Source organism: Erpetoichthys calabaricus, chromosome 1 (assembly GCF_900747795.2).
Source record: "Erpetoichthys calabaricus chromosome 1, fErpCal1.3, whole genome shotgun sequence".
Classification (NCBI taxonomy): domain Eukaryota; kingdom Metazoa; phylum Chordata; class Cladistia; order Polypteriformes; family Polypteridae; genus Erpetoichthys; species Erpetoichthys calabaricus.
Genome location: NC_041394.2, coordinates 145,120,084 through 145,141,851, shown reverse-complemented (window position 1 = coordinate 145,141,851; position 21,768 = coordinate 145,120,084). Strand labels below are relative to the sequence as shown.

Below are 21,768 nucleotides of genomic sequence, written 5' to 3'. Positions count from 1 at the left end.
AAACAAAAATGGATTAGGTGTGATGAAGTAATTGTAACCACCCATATCAAACTTCATACTAACTATATCTTGGAAATAAATTCACTCATAACATGAATTTTTGTAATGGAAATCAGTAATGATTCATTCATCTTTGGTCTTTCTCACCTCTGATTTCCAATAAAATAACCCAGGATAAGATTACCACAGGAAGTTATGTGCACCAATATACTCACTAACACCAAGCAAACTTGGAACCATTGACCCAGGAGTGTTTTAAGAGTTTCAAGCACTAGGAGGTGGCATTGCTAAATCTTCTAATTGTGCAAACACACTCTTAAGCAGTTTTTTTTAAAGGGTCAAGGGTAGCTGAAACTTGCCATGGTCTGGATCGGGACAAAGCATGAACTAACTCTGAATGGAATACATGTCACAGTCACTAGGCAAACATACTTATTTGGAAAGTTAAAAAATTATAAATATTAATTTAAAATAAATAAAATATAACTACTTTTTAAATTGTACGTTAGATGTGCTCACTTGATTGCCCCTATGTCAATTTTTGCGCAGTGGTGCTGAGGTCGATCTTCTAGTTGTGCTGCGCAACGTCACGGATTCGTGTTCCAATTAATCCGAATACCGTCTGCGCAGCTCTGAAAAATTGCTGCGGCGAGTAATGTCGAGAGTTCACTGAGATTGTTTGCAAACACTTGAAATATATGATTGGAGCTGGCACCTCTGAAACGCAACCGCCGTCGCTGCCTTTATTTTATTATTATTATTACTATTATTATTTTAACATCTAACGTCGAAGTACAGTAATTGCAGTGATGAGAAAACGGGCGCGTCTGTATAGACGATAACGCGCGCGCGTGCACGTGCGTGTGTATGTATATGTGTAAAAGTGTGCAGCAGCTGCGAGTGGAACGCGCCGCGGCACTCGCGTACGCGCCGACTAGCCTGCCCACTCCCTGGCTCGTCGCAGCAGTTTTAGTATGAGGACTGAACCAGTGGTGCTCGTGCACCTTTCCTCATAGCAGGGTGGAGTGGGGAACGCTGCCCGTCCCCCTCTAGGTGAATGACTCGCTGAGGAGGGGCACCGCCGGGATCTCCCTGCCTTTTGAATGGACTGATTTATTCGTGCGCCGGACAAGCAGCGTGTCGTATCCACCGAAGGAGCCGCTCCTCTTCACTCCATCCAGTCCCCACTGACGGACTGATTCACTCTCGTTCCGTTTCTTTCTTCACATGCTTCGATCTGGCGGCTCTTTGTCACGGTTACCGCTACCTTGCCGGTGCGCTTGGTGAAACGATGGAACGCTTCTTGGGCTTTGTAAGGCAAATTCGCCGCTCGCGGAGGCGCAAAGGCAAAAAGTACCGACCGGAGGAGGATTACCACGAAGGCTACGAGGACGTCTATTACTACGCCTCCGAGCACCTGCAGAGTAAGTGAGACGCCGGGGAGGGGGTGGAGAGGACAGCCCCCGTGTTTACACAAAGAAGCGTGCCAGCTGGAGTAGCACGCCAGGGGGCACATCCCGCATTGCCAGTCTCCCAAGTAGGCAAGGGTGGTAGGCAAAAGTCCACATTGCAGTGCGAACATTAGAAGGAGCTTGGAAATACAGCCGTACCTTTTTGAGTGCCTTGCGAGATCCCGACTGCGGCCATGTATCAGAGGTGCTTATACCCAGTCTGCCTGGGGTGGCAGGGAAGTGGGGGTATCAGATGGAGTCTCTAGAGGCAGCCACGTTCATTATCGTCTCTCCCGGGTCAATATACATGGCTGTGAGTTGTCATCCGGTTGTCTCAGTAATCGTTAAGCAATAAAAATTGAAGCCACTTCATTGAGCCGGCTTTGGTGCCAGTGATACTATACATGCATTTGGAATTACTCTACAAGTTCATCAGCTGAAGCCTGAACTGCAAATATAGTCATTAGTAGTGGTGCAAAATGAAGTACCAAGCTTTGCTGAACAGTCAGGATGGTCAATTTGTAAGAGTACAGTATATGGTAAAGCTTTACCTGTGTGGTCCATAGCAGGGAGTTCATCCACCTTTGTGGGTAGTAGGCAGCGTTACAATGTAGAGTCTTAACTGTGCAAGGTTAAGATCTGACTCTTTGTGTTGTTTGTGGAATGTGGACACCTATTTTCTGTGTTATAGCACAAGAGTATCAGTATAGAAGGAATACAAGGTGAGATGCTACTTGGCTCTGAGGTTATTACAAGATTGCAGTGCATTGCCTATTTTCACAATAGAAGGTTTGGCCAGTTTTAGTCTATCTGTGAATGGCGCCATTTGAGGTCCAAGATGATGAAGACGAATGTGCCATACCAAATGAAAAGGTGACCAAACTGAAGCCCACTTTGGAGACAGGAAAGGTTTTCCTTTAAAATTTTGAGACGTGTCAAGCCACTTTTCTTTTTAGAATTTGTTTGTGCGCAAAAGCCTTTATTTGTGGTAGTAATCATATCTTGAATATTCATTCTGGTCTGAGATTTCTTAACCTGCCAGAGCACCAGTCTTCTAAAATGTAAATTAATATGTGTACTTATTTATGGGCAGTAAAAGATGAAAAGGGTAGCGTGTAAATGCAGTTTCAGTAATGTATTGTTAGCTTCTTGTGCATTCTGAAGGTTTTATTTTCTTTTAAAATTGCCCGCAGTTTCAGCAGCAGTGGTTTTAATTGCATTGAGTTATTACATTGCTGCTGCCCAAAGGCATGCATGGGTAAGACGTGTTTAAAGAGCAAAGGGTGCAGTATCTGTGAGAGTGAGGTCTCAGAGAGGGAGAGATCACAAAACCAAGCTCTTCCTGTGAAGCCTATCAGTCGTTGTACCTAAGCCAAACCTGTCAACTTTCCTGCTGTAATGGATGAATGTGGACAGGTTTGGCTGCAGGTGTTTTTTATTTCAGCATGATTGTTTCATTAGTGTGGAACATATGTTCCTTCTCTCTGTTGCCAAATGTTCAAAACAAGGTGTATCTTGACCACATGAACTTTTAAAAATGTAATTGTTGATAATGTGTAATATACCTTGAAGTCGGTAAACAGACCTCTTGTATTTCCTAGGATGGTGATGTATATTTGCCCAATTTCAGATGTCCCAATTTATTTCTAAAACTAAACTATTTTTTTTTCCATACTTTAAACTTGGCTAAATTCGCACTGCAGTAACTCATGCAGATATTGCACGCACAGGTTTCCCTATGCACATAATCTTTCTATCTGTACATGGATACACTCTGTTTATTCACCAATCCCATCGATTATCTTCAAAACTGACATAGCACTTGTTTGCTCTAATACCTGTATGTGATTGTGAAGCTAGCACATAGAGTAAAGCTAGCCCTGACCACACTGCTTGCTTTTAGCTTTGCATGCATCCTGCAAAAAATTGCAACGAATGAAAAATTCCAGTCTTTAGACCAAGAATGAGCTGCCCAGCAACTCTGGTTAAAGAACATTTTTAAATTTTACTTCTGTAAATTATGCTATTGCCTCTACAGTATCAGTGTCATTGTCCCTAACAAAGCTGTAGAGTTTAGTTGTGCAACTTTAGATATTTTTTTTTGTTAGAATTTTCTATTTTATGAAATGATCCGGTTCATTTTTTGCTATCATTGATCATTTGACGTGTATTTCTCATTGTTTACAGTGTGCTTATAATGGACCATGCAAGGATTGAGTAGCTGTGTGGGATGTGAAGTTGTCATGAATCCAATAAATAAATGTAAATATGGATGAATGATAAGGGTGTGAGTTTCAATACAAGCATTATTGCAGAGAATTCAAAAATATGAAAAGAAATTAATTGGTAATATTAATTACAATATACTTCTTGACCAAATAACAGCCCCTACCTTCCTCAAGCTGTCTTACTGTATATAGATTCGGGAAGAACCTTATCATGTTTAAACCTTGAAGTTACAATTACATAACTGGTCTTGATGAGCTGATTTTTTTTTTTCTTTTCCTTTTTTTATTAGTATAAGCTTACGTTCAACTGATGAGGTTTATAGATATTAATTTGAAATAGTTATAGTTTAAGAGGATAAGTAAATACTTTGTAGTGACTAACATGATCTTGGTAGACACCATAAAGTTTTAGATGGATAGGCAGAACTCTATTTGTCCCCATGGAGGAATTTGGCTTTTTACAGAAGTCCAATAAATAAATAACATTATTATATTTGTAAGGCTGTGCAGGTTATATCAATATTTCAGCCATGAGCAATAAATAGGTTCAAAAGGACTTCAGAGCAAAATCAGTCCTCAATTAATCAATCTGTGTTTTACATCGTATCCTTGACACTGCATCAAGAGAGTTTATAAGAGTAACATCATAAAATAAAAGACTGCTCATTTCATGATAAATTAAGAGGAAAAAGTGGAGGAAAAGTATGTTTAGTAAATTGATATAACCAGATTAAAAACCTTGACTGTCCCCTGAAACAAAATAAATCCACATATTAATATTAAGAAGGTTTTACAGGATCACAAAAATCCTACTTCAGTTTGTCTTACCATGATAACGGGAAAACTTAAACAAGATAAATAATGACCAGATTGATTATCAAGAGGCTACTTAGTATTCTGAAAGATCTGTGAAGTCTTAGGGCAAAATTGATGAGTCCATATGATAGCAGTGATCATGCTACAATTGAACCCAGTCTCCTGGAGCAGATCTGTGGGGCGGCAGTAGTAACCTCTCTACCTCTGGTGCCTTTCACCTGTCCCAGCTTACTCACACAGCTGCAGTTTCTCTCTAGTAGTGTGAATATTTATTTAATTGTTACCATAAAGTTTTGTATTTAGCTATAGTGTTGGTATTTAGTAGACTGATTAGTGCTGCTGCTGCACAAATCCAGCATCCTAGGTTTGAATCCTGTGTCAAGTTTTTGTTCCTGTAGAATCTGCACATTGTCCCTCTGTCTGTGTGTATTTTCCTTTTGAGTGTTCTTAGTTTTCCTGCCACATTTCCAGAGACGTACATTTTGGCATAGTGACTATACATTTCCCTGGTATAGGTGTGCCCAGGGCCATTTTCTGCTTCTGCTTCTGTACAGTGATGGACTCTGGCCCACCATAGGGCCAAATTTGATTATGTGAATTTAAAATTGTTACATTATGCTATCTGTTTATGCTATTTTATGTTGGCAAAAAGTGTGGTATCTGGCATGTAGTTGTGTGGATAAAAACTCTTTACCAAAGCAACACAATATTAAAAATATAAGCGTATAGAGACTTTTTATTACTATTGACAGTATTTTTTTAATTAGTGCTTTTTCCTCCTTTTCATGTTTTTGCTCTCTCTACATTTTCATAAATAAAGATTTTATTGCAGTTTTATTGATATGAACTGATTTTCTTCTGCAGTTAACTGTACATCAGACAGGAGACATATATGAATAGTTTATTGGGAAACAGCCCAGTAGTCTTGACTCTAAAAGTGGTATCTCATATCATTTTTACCTTCTGTAAAGCAGAATTTATTTGTTGTGAAAGTTCTTACTATGACCTAGTCACTTTAATTTTCCATTACTGTGACAGCAACAAATAAGCATGGGAGATATATCATGAATATAATATGATGTAGTGGGGTTCTAAATAAGCATCCTTGGTGAATCAGCTCAAGATTTTCTTTTTGTTATTTCTGGAATCTTATGCCTGAGTCAACAAAAAAAAAAGTTGGTAATGGAATATTGTTTTTGGCACACCGCACGTGGCAAAAGTATTCAGACCCTTGCCCATTTCTCTACTTTTACTAAATAATTAACACAATACTGTCATTTCTCTCCCTGCATTATTTTTATTTCAAGGCACATAAACTTAATCGTTTTGAGATTTTTTTTTTTTTTTGTTAGAAAAAATCATTTAAGAGTGAAAATGGAAGTATGCTGCTGGCATAAGTATTCAGGCTCTGTTTGATGTTTACAGAAGTATAAGACAATTGCGTAAGGAGGACACATTGTCCTAACAGTTAGCTACCGCCAGTGAATCATTAAAATGACTGCTATATTTACTGGATAAAACTACCACAGTTAAGGGGTCATTGTTCAATTTGCGAATCTGAAGGACAGCTGTGAAAGTGAAGACTAGAGAGCATTCCAAAGAGGTTGGAGGCAAACTAACACTAATGTATCAATTAAGAAAAGGATAAAACACAATATTCAAATATTTAGATGTCCTTGTGGGCACTATTACTTCTGTTATCATGAAGTGGAAACTATGTCGACAAAGCTCAGAGACTACATAATGCCCTGTGTTTAAACTGCACTATGGAAGAAACTCGACTCAACTTTGTTGGTTATTTTTTGCGTTAAAATCAATTCGTGGCACCATTATGATGCAGATACTCAAAATCATCATTTCTTTGAAATGTTTATGGTGGGCTAACTGCCTTAAATTTACTTTTCAGATTGAGTTTAATTAACACACAAAAACCGATAAACAATGCTCAAGTATAACATTCAAGAAAACTGGCGGTTTATACGTAGCCATGTTTTAAGCTGTCACCTAACTCTAATTTGGAGGACAATTCAGGAGAAAAATGAGGGAGCTTTTACCAGTGATACTATAGTTCACCTTACATTCTTTTATTGTCTTTTGGTTTTGTCAATAGTTAATGGCAGACGTAAGGTAAATAAATTATGTGCACTGGCAAATTTATACTCAGAATTAATTTCTCTAATTCAGAGGAGCAGGGAGCAAGAGCTTATCCTTGTAGCACCAGGCACAATGCAGAAAATGGGCCTGGACAGGATATCATGCAATCAAAGGGTTGACTCATGCACTCACCTGCACTCAGACTAGGGACTATTCAGCCAAACCTGCAAGGCTTTTGAGAATGTAGGAGGAAAACTAGAGTATGCAGAAGAAAAGCACAGAGGCACACAGCGAACATATTAACTCCACAGGGCAATTTGGTGCTAGATTTGAACCTAGTACACTGGATCTGTAAAATGTCAGCGCTACTCAGTGTGTCCTACTGTGTCACCTAAGATAAGAATATGTGAACTACAGTAATCCCTCGCTATATCGCGCTTTGCCTTTCACGGTTTCACTCTATCGCGGATTTTATATGTAAGCATGTTTAAATATATATCGCGGATTTTTTGCTGGTTCGCGGATTTCTGCGGACAATGGGTCTTTTAATTTCTGGTACACGCTTCCTCAGTTGGTTTGCCCAGTTGATTTCATACAAGGGACGCTATTGGCAGATGGCTGAGAAGCTACCCAACTTAATTTTCTCTCTCTTGCGCTGACATTCTCTGATCCTGACTAGGGGGATTGAGCAGGGGGGCTGTTCGCACACCTAGACGAAACGGACGCTCGTCTAAAAATGCTGAAAGATTATCTTCACGTTGCTCCCTTCTGTGCAGCTGCTTCGTGAAGCGACATGCTGCAGGGTGCTTCGCATACTTAAAAGCACGCACGGCACGTATTGATTTTTGCTTGTTTGTTTTTCTCTGTCTCTCTCTCTCTTTGTCTGCTCCTGAAGAGGGGGTGTGAGCTGCCGCCTTCAACAGTTTTGTGCCGTGGGTGCTTCGCATACTTAAAAGCCAAACAGCCCTATTGATTTGTTTGCTTTCTTCTCTCTATCTGCCTGACATTATCTGCTCCTGACGCGCACTCCTTTGAAGAGGAAGATATGTTTGCATTCTTTTAATTGTGAAACGGAACTGTCATCTCTGTCTTGTCATGGAGCAGAGTTTAAACTTTTGAAAAAGAGACAAATGTTTGTTTGCAGTGTTTGAATAAAGTTCCTGTCTCTCTACAACTTCCTGTGTTTCTTTGCAAATCTGTAACCCATGCATGACAATATAAAAATAACCATATAAACATATGGTTTCTACTTCGCGGATTTTCACCTTTCGCGGGGGGTTCTGGAACGCAACCCCCGCAATGGAGGAGGGATTACTCTATATTTTAAGTAAATACCTCAAATTTCTTTAATTAACAACATTCACACTTAAAGCCTTATTTTAACTTCTCAAATATCTTGAAGCTACAGAAAATTATACTGTCTTTGTGGTTTACCACCTGCTTTACATAGCAGGACCCACAATTACTGAGTTCAGTTTTGAAGCTGTGTGTTCTTTCATGTGGCTGTGAGAGAACACAAAAATAATGTTCTTCAATCTACAATGCATTTTATTAATGTTGCACAGTGATTTGAGCACTTCCTGGGTTTTGTTCTTCTAATGTGCTTATGTGACCATGATGAATACGTATGTACTGTTGCCATATACTTTTGTTGATTCATCTTGTATTTGTATTTTTTCTGTAATTAAATTATGTGGTAAGCATTTCTGAGAAAACTGTTTCTTAAGATGTCTAATAAGTTTCCTTTTTTATCATTGTTAACCATTTTGTCTCAGTTTTGATAGTTTAATACTTTTTGAATGTAATATATATAAACAATTTTTTCTTTATATTGTCTCATATTTAAAATTACAATGTATTAAAGTAAGAAGTTTTTTGAAGATGAATAAAATAGTTTGCATCATATCAAATCAAAAGAAACAAGTTGAAAACCTTTCAACAATTTATTAAAAAGCAACAATTGTGAAGTTTAAGCAGTATGCCAACCACAAAGACTAACTTTGTGCATTTTCATGTTTCAAGAAACCAGTTTTGAGATGATTTGAGCTTAATGACATGACATGTTATCCTGCTGGAGTAGCCATCAGAAGATGGGTACACTGTGATCAGAAAGGGATGGACATGGTCAGCAGCCATACTCCGGTAGACTCTGACATTTAAATGATGCTCATTTGATACTAAGGGGTCCAAAGTGTGACAAGAAAATATCCCCCACACCATTACACCATCACCACTAGTCTGGAGCATTGATACAAGGCAGGATGGATCCATGTTTTCATGTTGTTGATGCCAAATTCTGATCCTGCCATACGAATGTCAAGTACAAATTGAGACAAATCAGGCAACATTTTTCCAATCTTCTATTGCCCAATTTTGACGAGCCTGTGTGAAGTATAGCCCCAGTTGCCTGTTCTTACCTTACAGGAGTGGCACACAGTGTGGCCTCCTAATGCTGTAGCCCATCTGCTTCAAGGTTCAATGTGTTATGCATTCAGAGATGCTCTTCTGCATACCTCAATTGTAACGAATAGTTATTTAAGTCACTGTCACCTTTCTATCCGCTCAAACCAGTCTGGCCATTCTTCTTTGACCTCTAGCATCAACAAGGCATTTTTCTCCCAGAGAAATGCAGTTCACTGGATATTTTCCCTTTTTCTGACCATTCTCTGTAAATTCTAGAGAATGTTGTGTGTGAAAATCCCAGTAGATCAGCAGTTTCTAAAATACACAGACCAGCCCATCTGGCACCAGCAACCATGCTACGTTCAAAGTCACTTAAATCACTTTTCTCCCCCATTCTGATGTCTGGTTTAAACTTCAGCAGGTCATTTTGATAATGTCTACATGCCTAAATGCATTGTCTTGCTGCCATGTGATTAGCTGATTAGATATTTGTGTTAACAAGCAGTATAACAGGTGTACATAGTATGTTGCCAGTGAGTGTATACAGTATATGTGTATATGTATTCGTGTATGTATGTACTTCATTACTTTATCCCACTTGTCTGAATACGGTTTGTATATGTGTGTATATGTGTGTGTATATACTGTATATGTATATACAGTTAGGTCCATAAATATTTGGACAGAGACGTTTTTCTGATTTGGTTCTGTACATTACCACAATGAATTTTAAATGAAACAACTCAGATGCAGTTGAAGTGCAGACTTTCAGCTTTAATTCAGTGAGGTGAACAAAACGATTGCATAAAAATGTGAGGCAACTAAAGCATTTTTTTAACACAATCCCTTCATTTCAGGGGCTCAAAAGTAATTGGACAAATTAAATAACTGGAAATAAAATGTTCATTTCTAATACTTGGTTGAAAACCCTTTGCTGGCAATGACAGCCTGAAGTCTTGAACTCGTGGACATCACCAGATGCTGGGTTTCCTCCTTTTTAATGACCTGCCAGGCCTTTATTGCAGCGGCTTTCAGTTGCTGTTTGTTTGTGGGCCTTTCTGTCTGAAGTTTAGTCTTCAACAAGTGAAATGCATGCTCAATTGGGTTAAGATCAAGTGACTGACTTGGCCATTCAAGAATGTTCCACTTCTTTGCTTTAATAAACTCCTGGGTTGCTTTGGCTTTATGTTTTGGGTTGTTGTCCATCCGTATCATGAAACTCTGCCCAATCAGTTTGACTGCATTTAGCTGGATTTGAGCAGACAGTACATCTCTGAACACCTCAGAATTCATTTGGCTGCTTCTGTCCTGTGTCACATCATCAATAAACACTAGTGTCCCAGTGCCACTGGTAGCCATGCACGCCCAAGCCATCACACTGCCTCCACCGTGTTTTACAAATGATGTGGTATGCTTTGGATGATGAGCTGTTCCACGCCTTCTCCATACTTTTTTCTTGCCATCATTCTCGTAGAGTTTGATCTTGGTTTCATCTGTCCAAAGAATGTTTTTCCAGAACTGTGGTGGCTTTTTTAGATGTTCTTTAGCAAAGTCCAGTCTAGCCTTTCTATTCTTGAGGCTTATGAGTGGCTTTCACCTTGCAGTGCACCCTCTGTATTTACTTTCATGCAGTCTTCTCTTTATGGTAGACTTGGATATCGATACGCCTACCCACTGGAGAGTGTTGTTCACTTGGTTGGCTGTTGTGAAGGGGTTTCTCTTCACCATTGAAATGATTCTGCGATCATCCACCACTGTTGTCTTCCGTGGACGTCCAGGTCTTTTTGCGTTGCTGAGTTTACCAGTGCTTGCTTTCTTTCTCAGGATGCACCAAACTGTAGATTTTGCCACTCGTAATATTGTAGCAATTTCTCAGATGGGTTTTTTCTATTTTCGCAGCTTAAGGATGGCTTCTTTCACCTGCATGGAGAGCTCCTTTGACCGCATGTTGTCTGTTCACAGCAAAATCTTCCACATGCAAGCACCACACCTCAAAATCAACTCCAGGCCTTTTATCTGCTTAATTGATAATGACATAATGACGGACTTGCCCACACCTGCCCATGAAATAGCCTTTGAGTCAATTGTCCAATTACTTTTGAGCCCCTGAAATGAAGGGATTGTGTTAAAAAATGCTTTAGTTGCCTCACATTTTTATGCAATCGTTTGGTTCACCCCACTGAATTAAAGCTGAAAGTCTGTACTTCAACTGCATCTGAGTTGTTTCATTTAAAATTCATTGTGGTAATGTACAGAACCAAAATTAGAAAAATGTTGTCTCTGTCCAAATATTTATGGACCTAACTGTATACAGTATGTGTGTGTGTATATATATATATATATATATATTAGTATTCCTTTATTTGAGTATATTTTTGTATATTTGTATTTTACTTAAGGAAATTTCTTTCATGGCTACTTTGACTACTCCACTACATTTTAAGGTCAAATAGCATACTTTTTACTTCATTACTTTTTTTTCAGTAATACTATTATAAATTCATAAAACAGACCTATCAGGTGTGTTGTCAACCTAGGTAAATAGTTTGGTGTTGCTTAGACACAGCCAGCAGAATGCTTTACATCTTTAAAAAACAAAAGTGCCATATAACGCTCCTTCCTAAGACATGGAAACTGAATATATCTTTTCCCCATATTCGTTTTTGAACACTTTTCAAATTTGTAAAATATACGGTCTTCTATGCTTGCTGGCACATTCAGAAATCTCTGTCTTCAAGAGTCTTGCCTTCATATTTAAAGAAGTATGTAGAGGTTAGCATTTTTTCCCTCTTCTTAAGCTATTATATGTGGATCCTCTGAAGATTTTATCGGCACAAATAATATATTGAGACCACAAGTTATATATTGTGTGAACAATATCTGTATGTTGTACACACAAGATATTTACTCCAGTATAATTTGTGAGTACTTTTTACAACTCTGATTTAAGCCCCTACACTTTCTGCCCACTTTATTCATTTAAAAATAAATCTACAACACAATAAAGTTGCCACGTTCACCTATCAATCTATATTCAATAAAACATAATTACAAAGTGGAAACACATTTTCAGAAAAGTTTCCAACTTTATTAAAATCCAACTAAAATTTCTTATTTCAGTAAGCATTCAGACGTTTTGCTGTGACACTCCAAATTGTGGTCAGGTCAATCTTGTTTGCTTTCATTATCCTTAATGTGTTTAGAACTTGCTTGTAGACTAGGAGCACAATGGCCTCATTAATTGTGAAATGGAAGAATTTTGGAACCACAAAGGCTTATCCTAGAGTTGCCCATCTAATCCAACTGAATAACTGAGCGAAAAGGACCTTGTTTGGGGAGGTGCTTAAGAAACAAATGGTCAATCCAACAGAGTTTTCTAAGTCCTCTGCTGAGATGTGAGAACTTTTTGGATGGATGACCATCAGCACTCCATCAACCATAAACATACACAATTCTGCTTGGAGTTTGCCAAACAGCATTTTGAAAATTATGAGACCATGAAGAAAAAAAAATTCTCAGGTTTGATGACTCTAAACACTTTGTCTGATGATGACCTGGCACGGCTTATCTGCCTAATACCATCCATACTGTGACACATGGTGGTGGCAACATTATGCTATGGAGGTGTTTCCCAGTAGTAGGTACAGCAAGAATTTAGTGAAAGATAAATGCAGACAAATACAAAGAGATCCTTGAAGAAAATCCAGTCCTGAGTGCATGTGACCTCAGACTGAGACAGTGGTTCACCTTTCATCACAACAATGGCATGCCTTCAGTACAAGTCTATGATTGTCCTTGTGTGACCTAGACAAAGCCCAGACTTCCTAGAACAGAGACCTAAACATGGTGGTTTACAGGCGCCCATCCAGTCTAATGGAGCATAAAAGCATCTGCTAGGAAGAATGGGATAAACTGCCCAAATTCAGGTTTGCAAAACTTGTAGAGACTTACTAAAGAAGACTCAAAGCTGTAATTGCTGCCAAAGGGGCTTCTACAGAGTACTGAATTAAGGATCTGAATACTTACATTAATGATAGATTTCAGTTTTTCATTTTTTACATAAATTTTCAAACCTTCCTGAAAATGTTTTCACTTTCACATTGTGTTATTGATTGCAGATTGACGGAGAAAAATGGCAAATTTATCCATTTAAAGTTAAATCTGCAACACAGTAAATTAAGTAGTCTGAATGTGGCTATATGTTTGTGTGTGTGCGTGTATATGTATGTATGTGTGTGTCTCATACAGTATGAGACACACACATACATACATACACACACACAATACCAATGGGCACAAGATAGCTTTTGGAATATATTAAGCTCATTTAAATTCTCAGATTCTTGAAGTAGTTGAGTGCATTTTTCTTTCTGTTTGTGCTCTATTGTGGGAGTTTGCAGTGTTGCTCTCAGGTGTGTGATGGAAGACTGCCAGTTACTCAGTGTAATGTATTTTAGCCTGGCCAGAAGAAGAAAAAAAATCTTACCTTGCAGATTAATATTGTAGATGTAATACTGCAGCCCCACTAGCAATATTCCTGCTCTCATCACCCTCCTCCTCTTCTGTAAAGTGATTTAAAGAGCCTTGGGCAATTTGGAGGAGAAATACTGACTCCTGACTTGAATATTATTCTTTGCTTTCATTGCTTAGTCCTCCAACGTGTGCTAGGGATGAAAGCAGAGAATTGCACGGTGACTAACAATCAGATTTAGTCACATTGTATAACTAAAAAGGCACTTGTTGGAGTAACTGTCAAAGACTCAGACTTGGTAAATTATTTGCTAAGTGAAAACTATGTCTTAGGAAAGTTTTTGTTAAAAAGTAACTACCTAGCTTTCAGGTTCATTGATGTGAGATTCATTAAAACCATCAAAATTTGGCCTTGGGGGAAAAAAAAATCAGTATGGAATGGCTAATACAGTACTTTTTATGTAAATTTACTACAGGAAATCACTTAACAAAAGATTTTATAATATTCAACTAATCATACTGTAAAAAAGCAATTAAGTACATTAATTTGTATAACATTTATGTGTATTTTAGAGTACAGTGAACAGGAAATTGTTTGAAGTAAATAATTTTAGTAATATTTAGTTTAAAACTGAACACATTAGTTCAAATGAAGTAAACAAGCTGGATAAACGGGCATTATTGGCACATGACTGTCGTGGTGTGTGTGTCTTCATGTGTTTCCCATCATCATCCAGCATGTGCTCTGGTAGGGCAAACAAGTGGTCCCCAATCTTCATTTATACATTTCTTTTAGTGTGCATGCATGCTTGCATGTGCCGCCTTCTGTGTGTACATAATTTACATGTATCTCAAAAACTATACACACAGCATAGCAGTTACTGTTGGACATAAGTTAAACAGTTTTGAAGGATATTAAGACAAGTACTGGATGAGAAATAATAGGTCTGTGTCCTGTAACAAGGCAGACATGATGTCTGACACACAGACACAGAGACAGACACCATGCTAAAAATCTACATTTCACTGCGTTTTGAGCATCAAAGAATTAGATTGTGAACTGAGCTCGATAGCTGCTTTTTGAATCCATTACCAAACCTCCATTTACATGGAAGTAAAATGTACCATTTATCATTAGGGCTTTAAAGTAAACTGATAACATTATCTTATTGCAGAACAGGGCAAAGAGAAAGAGGTAAGTTTTATTCATTACTGTTGAATTTGATCTCTGTCCATTTTTTTAAGATTTTCAGTCTCATGCAAGCCAGAAACCAATGCTACTGTTTCTTTGAGCCCATTTTTCTTAGTCATGAGTGGAGCTGAGGTTTTGAAAGTGAGGTGCATTGGGCAGACAGTTTTACATTAACATATACTGTAATTTGCACAGACTGAATCATTCCATGCTTGGGCTTATTCCGGCATCTCCATATTTACACCAGGAAATTCCGCCTATAATGCTGTGCACTCCAGTTCTGTTTCTCAGACAAAATAGGATAATCAAAATGGATCAAGTTGCTTTAACACTAATAAATATTCTGATGTTTATTCCACTGGTAATGTATAAGTTTAATTTGATGCAAGACATGGGTAACTAAATAAAAAAAAATGCTTGGGAGGAAAAACTGCTTTTCATTTAAATAAAAATTCTTTTTTTATTTTTCAATACTATACCAGTCATAGATTCTAAAATGGCAGTTGATTGCATTTTAGTGCATGAAATATTAATAGTCATAGGCACATTGCAAAAAAAAAAAAATAATAATTTGAGGTGAAAACTCCATACTATAGCTATTTGATTCTATATTTTGCTACAGGCTACTTCAAAAGGCAGATGTGTTCTGCACATGTTACCTAACCAGCTGTTGGTGACAGGAAAATCGGAATCTTAACAAGCAGATAACCTGTAAGTTTTAGGTCCCTGAAATAACGTGCCCAATATAATTACAAAAATTGATGTAATTGAAATATAAACATCTTTAATCATATATCACCCTTAACTCCAGAGTTCCTGTTTACTGTGCCTAAACAAACATAAGCAGAGAATACACTATCACCATCCACACAGTGTCAGGGATTGATTTCCAAAAGAGAAGCAAACATACAAGCCACGAACATAGGAAGAAACATGAGGAGAGTCCTCAGTCAGTTTATAGATTGTATTGAACAATGGGAAATGCCATTTGCTGAGTTTTACTGTAACTTCACTTGGGAGACTTGCTGATTTTAACTTTGAATTCAGTTAGTCTTTAGGAATGCACAGTATTACAATCAGTGTCATTTTGGTCATTTCATTTCATTTTGCAGTATTTGTATTGGCTATGTTTCTCAAATTATTGTTGTTGTTGTTGTTACAAAATATTGCTAAGATTATTTTTTATTTTTAGCTCTTTATGAAGAATGAAATACTACAAATACATGATTCGAGCAAAAAAAATACATCCATCTTGTTCTTATTGTAATTATTATGACTATTGTTTATAAATTGAAGGGGAGAAAAATCCTTCACGGGTTTATGAGGGCTTTTATCAAGTATTCAAAACCTCCACTGAATCTCATATCAAAGACCAAGCTCGTCAAAGCAAAATAATTTTTAATACTTGATTTACAGTAAATACTGTGTCCTCTGCTTCTGAATCTTTCAATAACAGTGGCTAATCTCTGAACTCCAGCCATAAGTGCTTTAAATGGTAGGCTATTGAATGAGTCCAAATTGAATTATTTGTTATAACTTTTTTTTTGATTCATATGTGGGAAATAAATTAAGAGTATATCTTCACACCCTTCTTTGTAGCAAACACACAATTATTTAATGTGTTATAAATGACTTTAAAGTACTATTATAAATTTGTGTATCTTACCAGTGACCAATCACAGTAATTCTTTGATTTCAAATAGTCCTGGCTAAAGAGGTAAGCTATTTCTCTAGTGTGATCTAAATCTGAAGAAAAGCTAAAATCATGTTTTTTCTCAGAGGGGAAAATGTTCATAATTGGGAGGAATTTATCCTAAGCAATATTACTGTCTTGAAGTAGAAGCAATTTGACACTTCCAAGACTACAAGTCAGCCTGGGGAACCTTTCACCATACATAACCTTGGACATCTGAGGGGTAACCTAGGTTTAAGATTACTTAAAATGAATTTGTACTGGTGTCTTTCTGTGTAGTCAAATTAAATCTTTGAGAATTATATATTGGGAATGCTGTAATATGTAGAGTTCTAAAGACAAAAAGAAAGAGGGATGTTAAGTATAGTCAGATTGACTATTAATATCTAATAATGGTTCTTTTAATCAAAGTCCTGTTTTAAATAAGTTTAGTTAACATTGACTCCAAATATGAGTGGGATAAAATGAAGAGAAAAAACATGAAGATTTGGATTTTTAGGACGCAGAATGCAGGTAATATACAGGATAGTGAAGAAATTCATTAGCACTGTGTGATGAGTTCTTTATCAAAAGCTTTACATCCTCCTTGTCTTTCTCTACTGACTCCCACAAAGTTGTGGGCCCCCCACCCTGACTTTAACATAATTCAGTTTTGTCAGTCATTCATGTTTGTTTGAACAGCAAGGAGTTCAACCTTGATCTGTAATGAATGATAGTGTATTATCTTAAAGTACCAGTAAGCTTCACACTCTTTCTGCTTCATACTGCTAACATAAGTTAAGCATTTAAAAAGAAAAGAATAGTGGTAACTTCTTTCCCTTTGGGTATTTCAGGAGCTCACTGATCTCTGTCATTTTATTGAAAATCTGCTCATGAATATGTACAAGTCATCTCTTGTAATTAATGATGGCAGGTTGCAAGCCAATTCTTCATCCACAGTTGAAAATGTCATTCTTTACAAGCTATAATACCAGATATTGAGACCTTCAGGTAAGAATGGCATAATTATGTTAGAGAGAATGGCAAGCATTGTTGTTAGCATATTCTGAGAGAGAACCAGTTTTTATCTTTCCTTGCTAAACATCCAATGCCTTTTCCTCTTTCTGCTATTCAAGCTTGCTTTTTGCTTTGCGCCCACCCCCACCATAACCAATTGTCTATGAGGGAGGAGCTTTAGATTCATCAAACATTTTGATCTCCAGTTTTTGACGGATGTCGACGTTTTAGTGTCCCCTAATACCAAAAACATTGATATCTTGATGATGGGTGTGTGTGTGTCTGTGTGTCACAGTTTCTTCAGAACGGCCTAGAGCTAAAACGGCTGGATGGAAAAAATACCAAACTCGAAAATTAAGCCTGTTAGGAGATGACAATGTGCTGATTAGGTTTTGAACCAAATTGTGCAAAAGATAGAGGCACCCTAGAGGAACCCTCAAACACCGTAATTCTGTAATTAGTTATAAATCCTGGATCCATAAAATATCTTCGGAAAAAAGATTGTCGGAAAGCCCAAGAAGGCATAAAGGCCATTCCTTTGAAAGTGAATTTGGAACCGATAGTGTAGTCAAGCAGCCTTATTAAACTGTATTTAATCAGGAGAAATGTCTTAATTGGGCTTGTTGTGATGAGTGATGTTATTATTAAACTTATTTTGTCAATTTTCATGTGTCTTGGTGGTGTTTCAGCAAAAATGGGGATCTGTTTTGGTGTCAGGGAATACACACATTGTTTTTCCATTTAAATCATTTGTAATTATTAAATATAAAATCATTGGTAATTCCTGGGTGTGTGTGTCCTGTTGATAAATTAAGGACCTTCTATGGCCCTGTCTAGCTCTCCTAGAGTAACTGCTTGTCTCCTGGAATCTCCTCCATGCCCTTGAAACTGTGCTAGGAGACAGAGCAAACTTTCTGGAAATGGCATAAATAAATAAATAAATAAAAAATAAATAAATAGTGTGTGTATGTGTGTGTATATATATATATATATATATATATATATATATATATATAATATAATATTTATGTGTGAGACCTTCAATATGATGTATTGGCATTCTGTCTTAGTTTGATTTTTTTCCTTGTACATTAATTACTAATAAGCAAGCATTGTTAAAGTTGTTGCAAAACTATGTAAATTAGCAGATAAAAGTACATTTCTAAGCTATGCACTTCAGAGATGCACAATAAAAACATAAGCAATACTTTTAAATGCAAAAATAAAGAATAAGAACATAAAAAGGTAGTAAAAGTGTGATAATAGTGTGCACAAGCTATTTACAGCTATTTTGTTGAATGATAAAGTAGAAATTACATGTGTTTTTCAATATGAAGCTATTTTTACTTCAAAATTGGCAAAGGGAGCAAATTATCCTGTTTCTATGTACATAATACTAACTTCTGTTTAATATCTGATTGAATAGAGGATTTTATGAAATATTCAGTTTGGCGTAAGTAGATTAATTTTATTAACAATATTTTGAAGTTAGTTGTTCACAGACCAGAATGAATTGCTTTTTCTTATTTATGTACCTTTTCATTTGTTCTGCTAGTGTGGGTCTTAAATATCCTTTGTAATTTTTATTCTAAAATATCTGCTATGTCTCTGAAAAGTGATAATTAACCAGCATGCTTTCCCACTGAAGGTCATATGCCTGGAAGCTGGGCACTGTATACAGAAGGAAATATGTGGTAGACATCAGGATGAATTTCATTCATTGCTGTGTATGTAGTGGTGGGCAGTGTGGAAACAAATTACCGACCTTAGGGTAGAAAGGACTTGTACAGGAGGCATGATAACAGTGAAGATGATGTGACAGCTTTCAGGATCAGTTGTGCTTACAGTTCAGATGGTAAATCGGATCTTGTGTTGTGAGGAAGCACTCTAACAATTCACAGGAGGCTATATCCTGAGTGATTAGGTAGTATTAAAGTGTAGAGTGGCATCATTCATGTTTGAGACTTTGCAGCAGAAATCAAGTTTATGGTATACTCAGAGGAGAGTCAGAGGAAGCTGCTTGCAGAGAAGAAATTGTGGAAGACCTCAGAATCAGATTTATTTGCACAGGAGTTGGTGTCTTTATTAATGCCTATTGAATAGGGAATGTAACTGTGTCCAGGTTAGACTCCGTTGAGAATATGCATCATACCAGATGTCTGAACAAGACTGTTCTAAAGCCAAGAAAGCTGCATTTATAGTTTGTGTTCTTACCTTAGTTTACCACTTGATGTTGTGCAGATTTCTTCCAAACCTCTAATATAAACACTGCTCTAGAATATTAAAACATATTCTGCCTAAGAGCATAGAATTCCCAGCAAGGATCCATGTGCTATTGGATTATTTATTTTGACAGACATCCTGTCAAGTCTGTCATAGTGGCTAGCATTAAACAGCCCTGGGGCAAAGCAGATCTGTATTGTCTTTGTCAGTCTTTACATAATATAATACATCTATTCTGCCTTAATTAAGTGATAAATACTGACAAGAAACCACTCTGAAAGATAAAACATAAACATCAATTTGCTTCACTTGGACTTTTTCTTATTGGTCTAAGTAGACCTGACTTTTAGAGTAATGTAGTATGTAAAATAATGTGTCATTTTGCTAGACTTTTCACTACATTCATAATGACTAACACGGTACAACACCCTAGTACTATGTAAAATAATGAAATTCTATTGGAATCCTTTTAAAAGTATTTCTCTTAACGTTATTATGCAATATGTGTAAATATTTTATAAAACTCCTATTGACTAATTATGCATGACAACAGTGACTGTAGCAAACCCATTATTCCTGCCTTGCACTCTTTGCTTTCTGTAAAGGAAAATACAGTATATCATGTCCAGAAAATGGACAGCCAGATTTGTTTTCAGCATGCTTTAAGTTGTAATTTAATTTAAAGCAATTTAGCACTTACTTAATTCATTTTTTGTACTTTCTGTGAATCATTTTTCTTTTTGCTTATACAACATTATTTGTTACACAAGAGAACATCCAGGAATCTTTGAGACTTGCAGATGTTAACAATGCAAATAATGCAAAGAATAAAGACATTTGACATGTCATGCTTGTCAATATGACAAGAAAGCTGCTGAAAGCACTTTTGAATTGTTGAGACATATTGTATTATTCCACTCATGGAATATAGCTGACACACACTGTCACAGGATTTAGGATTTCTTTAAGTTATCTTTTTAAATCTAATCTTAACCGTTGTATTCCATTCATCCATCCATCCATCTTCCTATCCCTCTTGTGCAGAGCAAGATCACAGGGAAACTGTAGCATGTCCAAGCAAGAACTGTTTGCAAGGCAGGAACAATTATTGGACAGGGCGCCAGCCCACTGTAGAGTGAACACACTCACACGCACACATGAGGTGCAAATTTTGCATCATCAATTCACCTAAATTGAATTTCTTTGGACACAGAGAGAACATGCAGACTCCACAGAGCTTATTGTAATTTTAATGTTATTTTATTTCAGTAATTAAGATTTTAATCTTCAGATCATGAATGAAAGCCCTTTTTTTTTTTTACATTGCATTTTAGATCTAGTCATGTATGGCACATTCAAACCCACATTCACTAACACATAAAAAGTAACCTGTATGTTTTTATTGTGTGCTGTGGAAGTCCAATAATCCAGCAAAATCTTAGGCACACATGAAAAGAATGTGCAAACTCCTCACAGACACGTCCTGAACTAATAATTGGCTTTTTGGAGCCATGGGGCAGCACTGCTGCTGACACATCCACACTTTAGAGCTCATGTTCCTTTAATTTACGAACAGTAAACTTTTGGACTTACTGCACTTAAGTTGATCTTCTTGTACTGTGTATCCATTTGTAATGTCAGGTATACATTCAGCTAATGGTGTATTCTGATGTTTTGCCAAGGAATACATACAAGGAAACATTTTTAAAAATGTTATTTATTTATGAAACCACCTTGTTATTTTGTGTTTTAGAATAATTTATGCAGAGTATTGTGATGGTAAACAATGTCAAATGATATCATAGTTCTTTTAGTGTTTGCTTGTAACTTGAGACAATTTTTGAAACAATTGGCAAGTTTAAACATTAATGTTCTTTATTCAAGTTAAAAACATTTTAAGGACATGCAATGTTTTTTTTTTTATTCTGCTGCATGCTGTTGCCTTTTGCTGCCAAACGTTTGACTCCTTAATGTGTTGATCTTTTAATTTCCCAAATGCTTCTGTGGTTATGCACTTACATTGCAGTGTTTCTTATGCATTCATAGGAATTATTCTTTAGTGCATTTCGTTGCAGTGCCAACTATCCTATATTTTTGAAATAACTTAAATTGAAGGCTTTTGTTATGTCGTGTGTGGGTGTACAAATGTTTTTTTTTGTTTAATTTTTGTGTAATTTATGAAGATTTATGTGTTTAGCATCT

The 21,768-nt window shown here is 36.8% G+C and overlaps 1 protein-coding gene across 6 annotated transcripts in view; it reads left to right on the top strand.

Moving 5' to 3' along the window:
• Positions 1 to 21,768, top strand: part of grip1 (glutamate receptor interacting protein 1) — a 550,412-nt gene that overhangs the window by 210,813 nt on the left and 317,831 nt on the right. For 2 of the 6 annotated variants that reach the window (XM_051923388.1, XM_028806922.2), the window contains exon 1: positions 883 to 1,424. The exons of 2 other annotated variants lie outside the window; for them this stretch is intronic. In XM_051923388.1, the coding sequence (XP_051779348.1) occupies positions 1,292 to 1,424 (133 nt within the window). In that variant the 5' untranslated portion in view covers positions 883 to 1,291. Of the gene's footprint in view, positions 1 to 882; positions 1,425 to 21,768 lie in introns of those variants that run through there. 2 more of the 6 variants (XM_028806899.2, XM_028806913.2) reach the window with 2 other exon arrangements.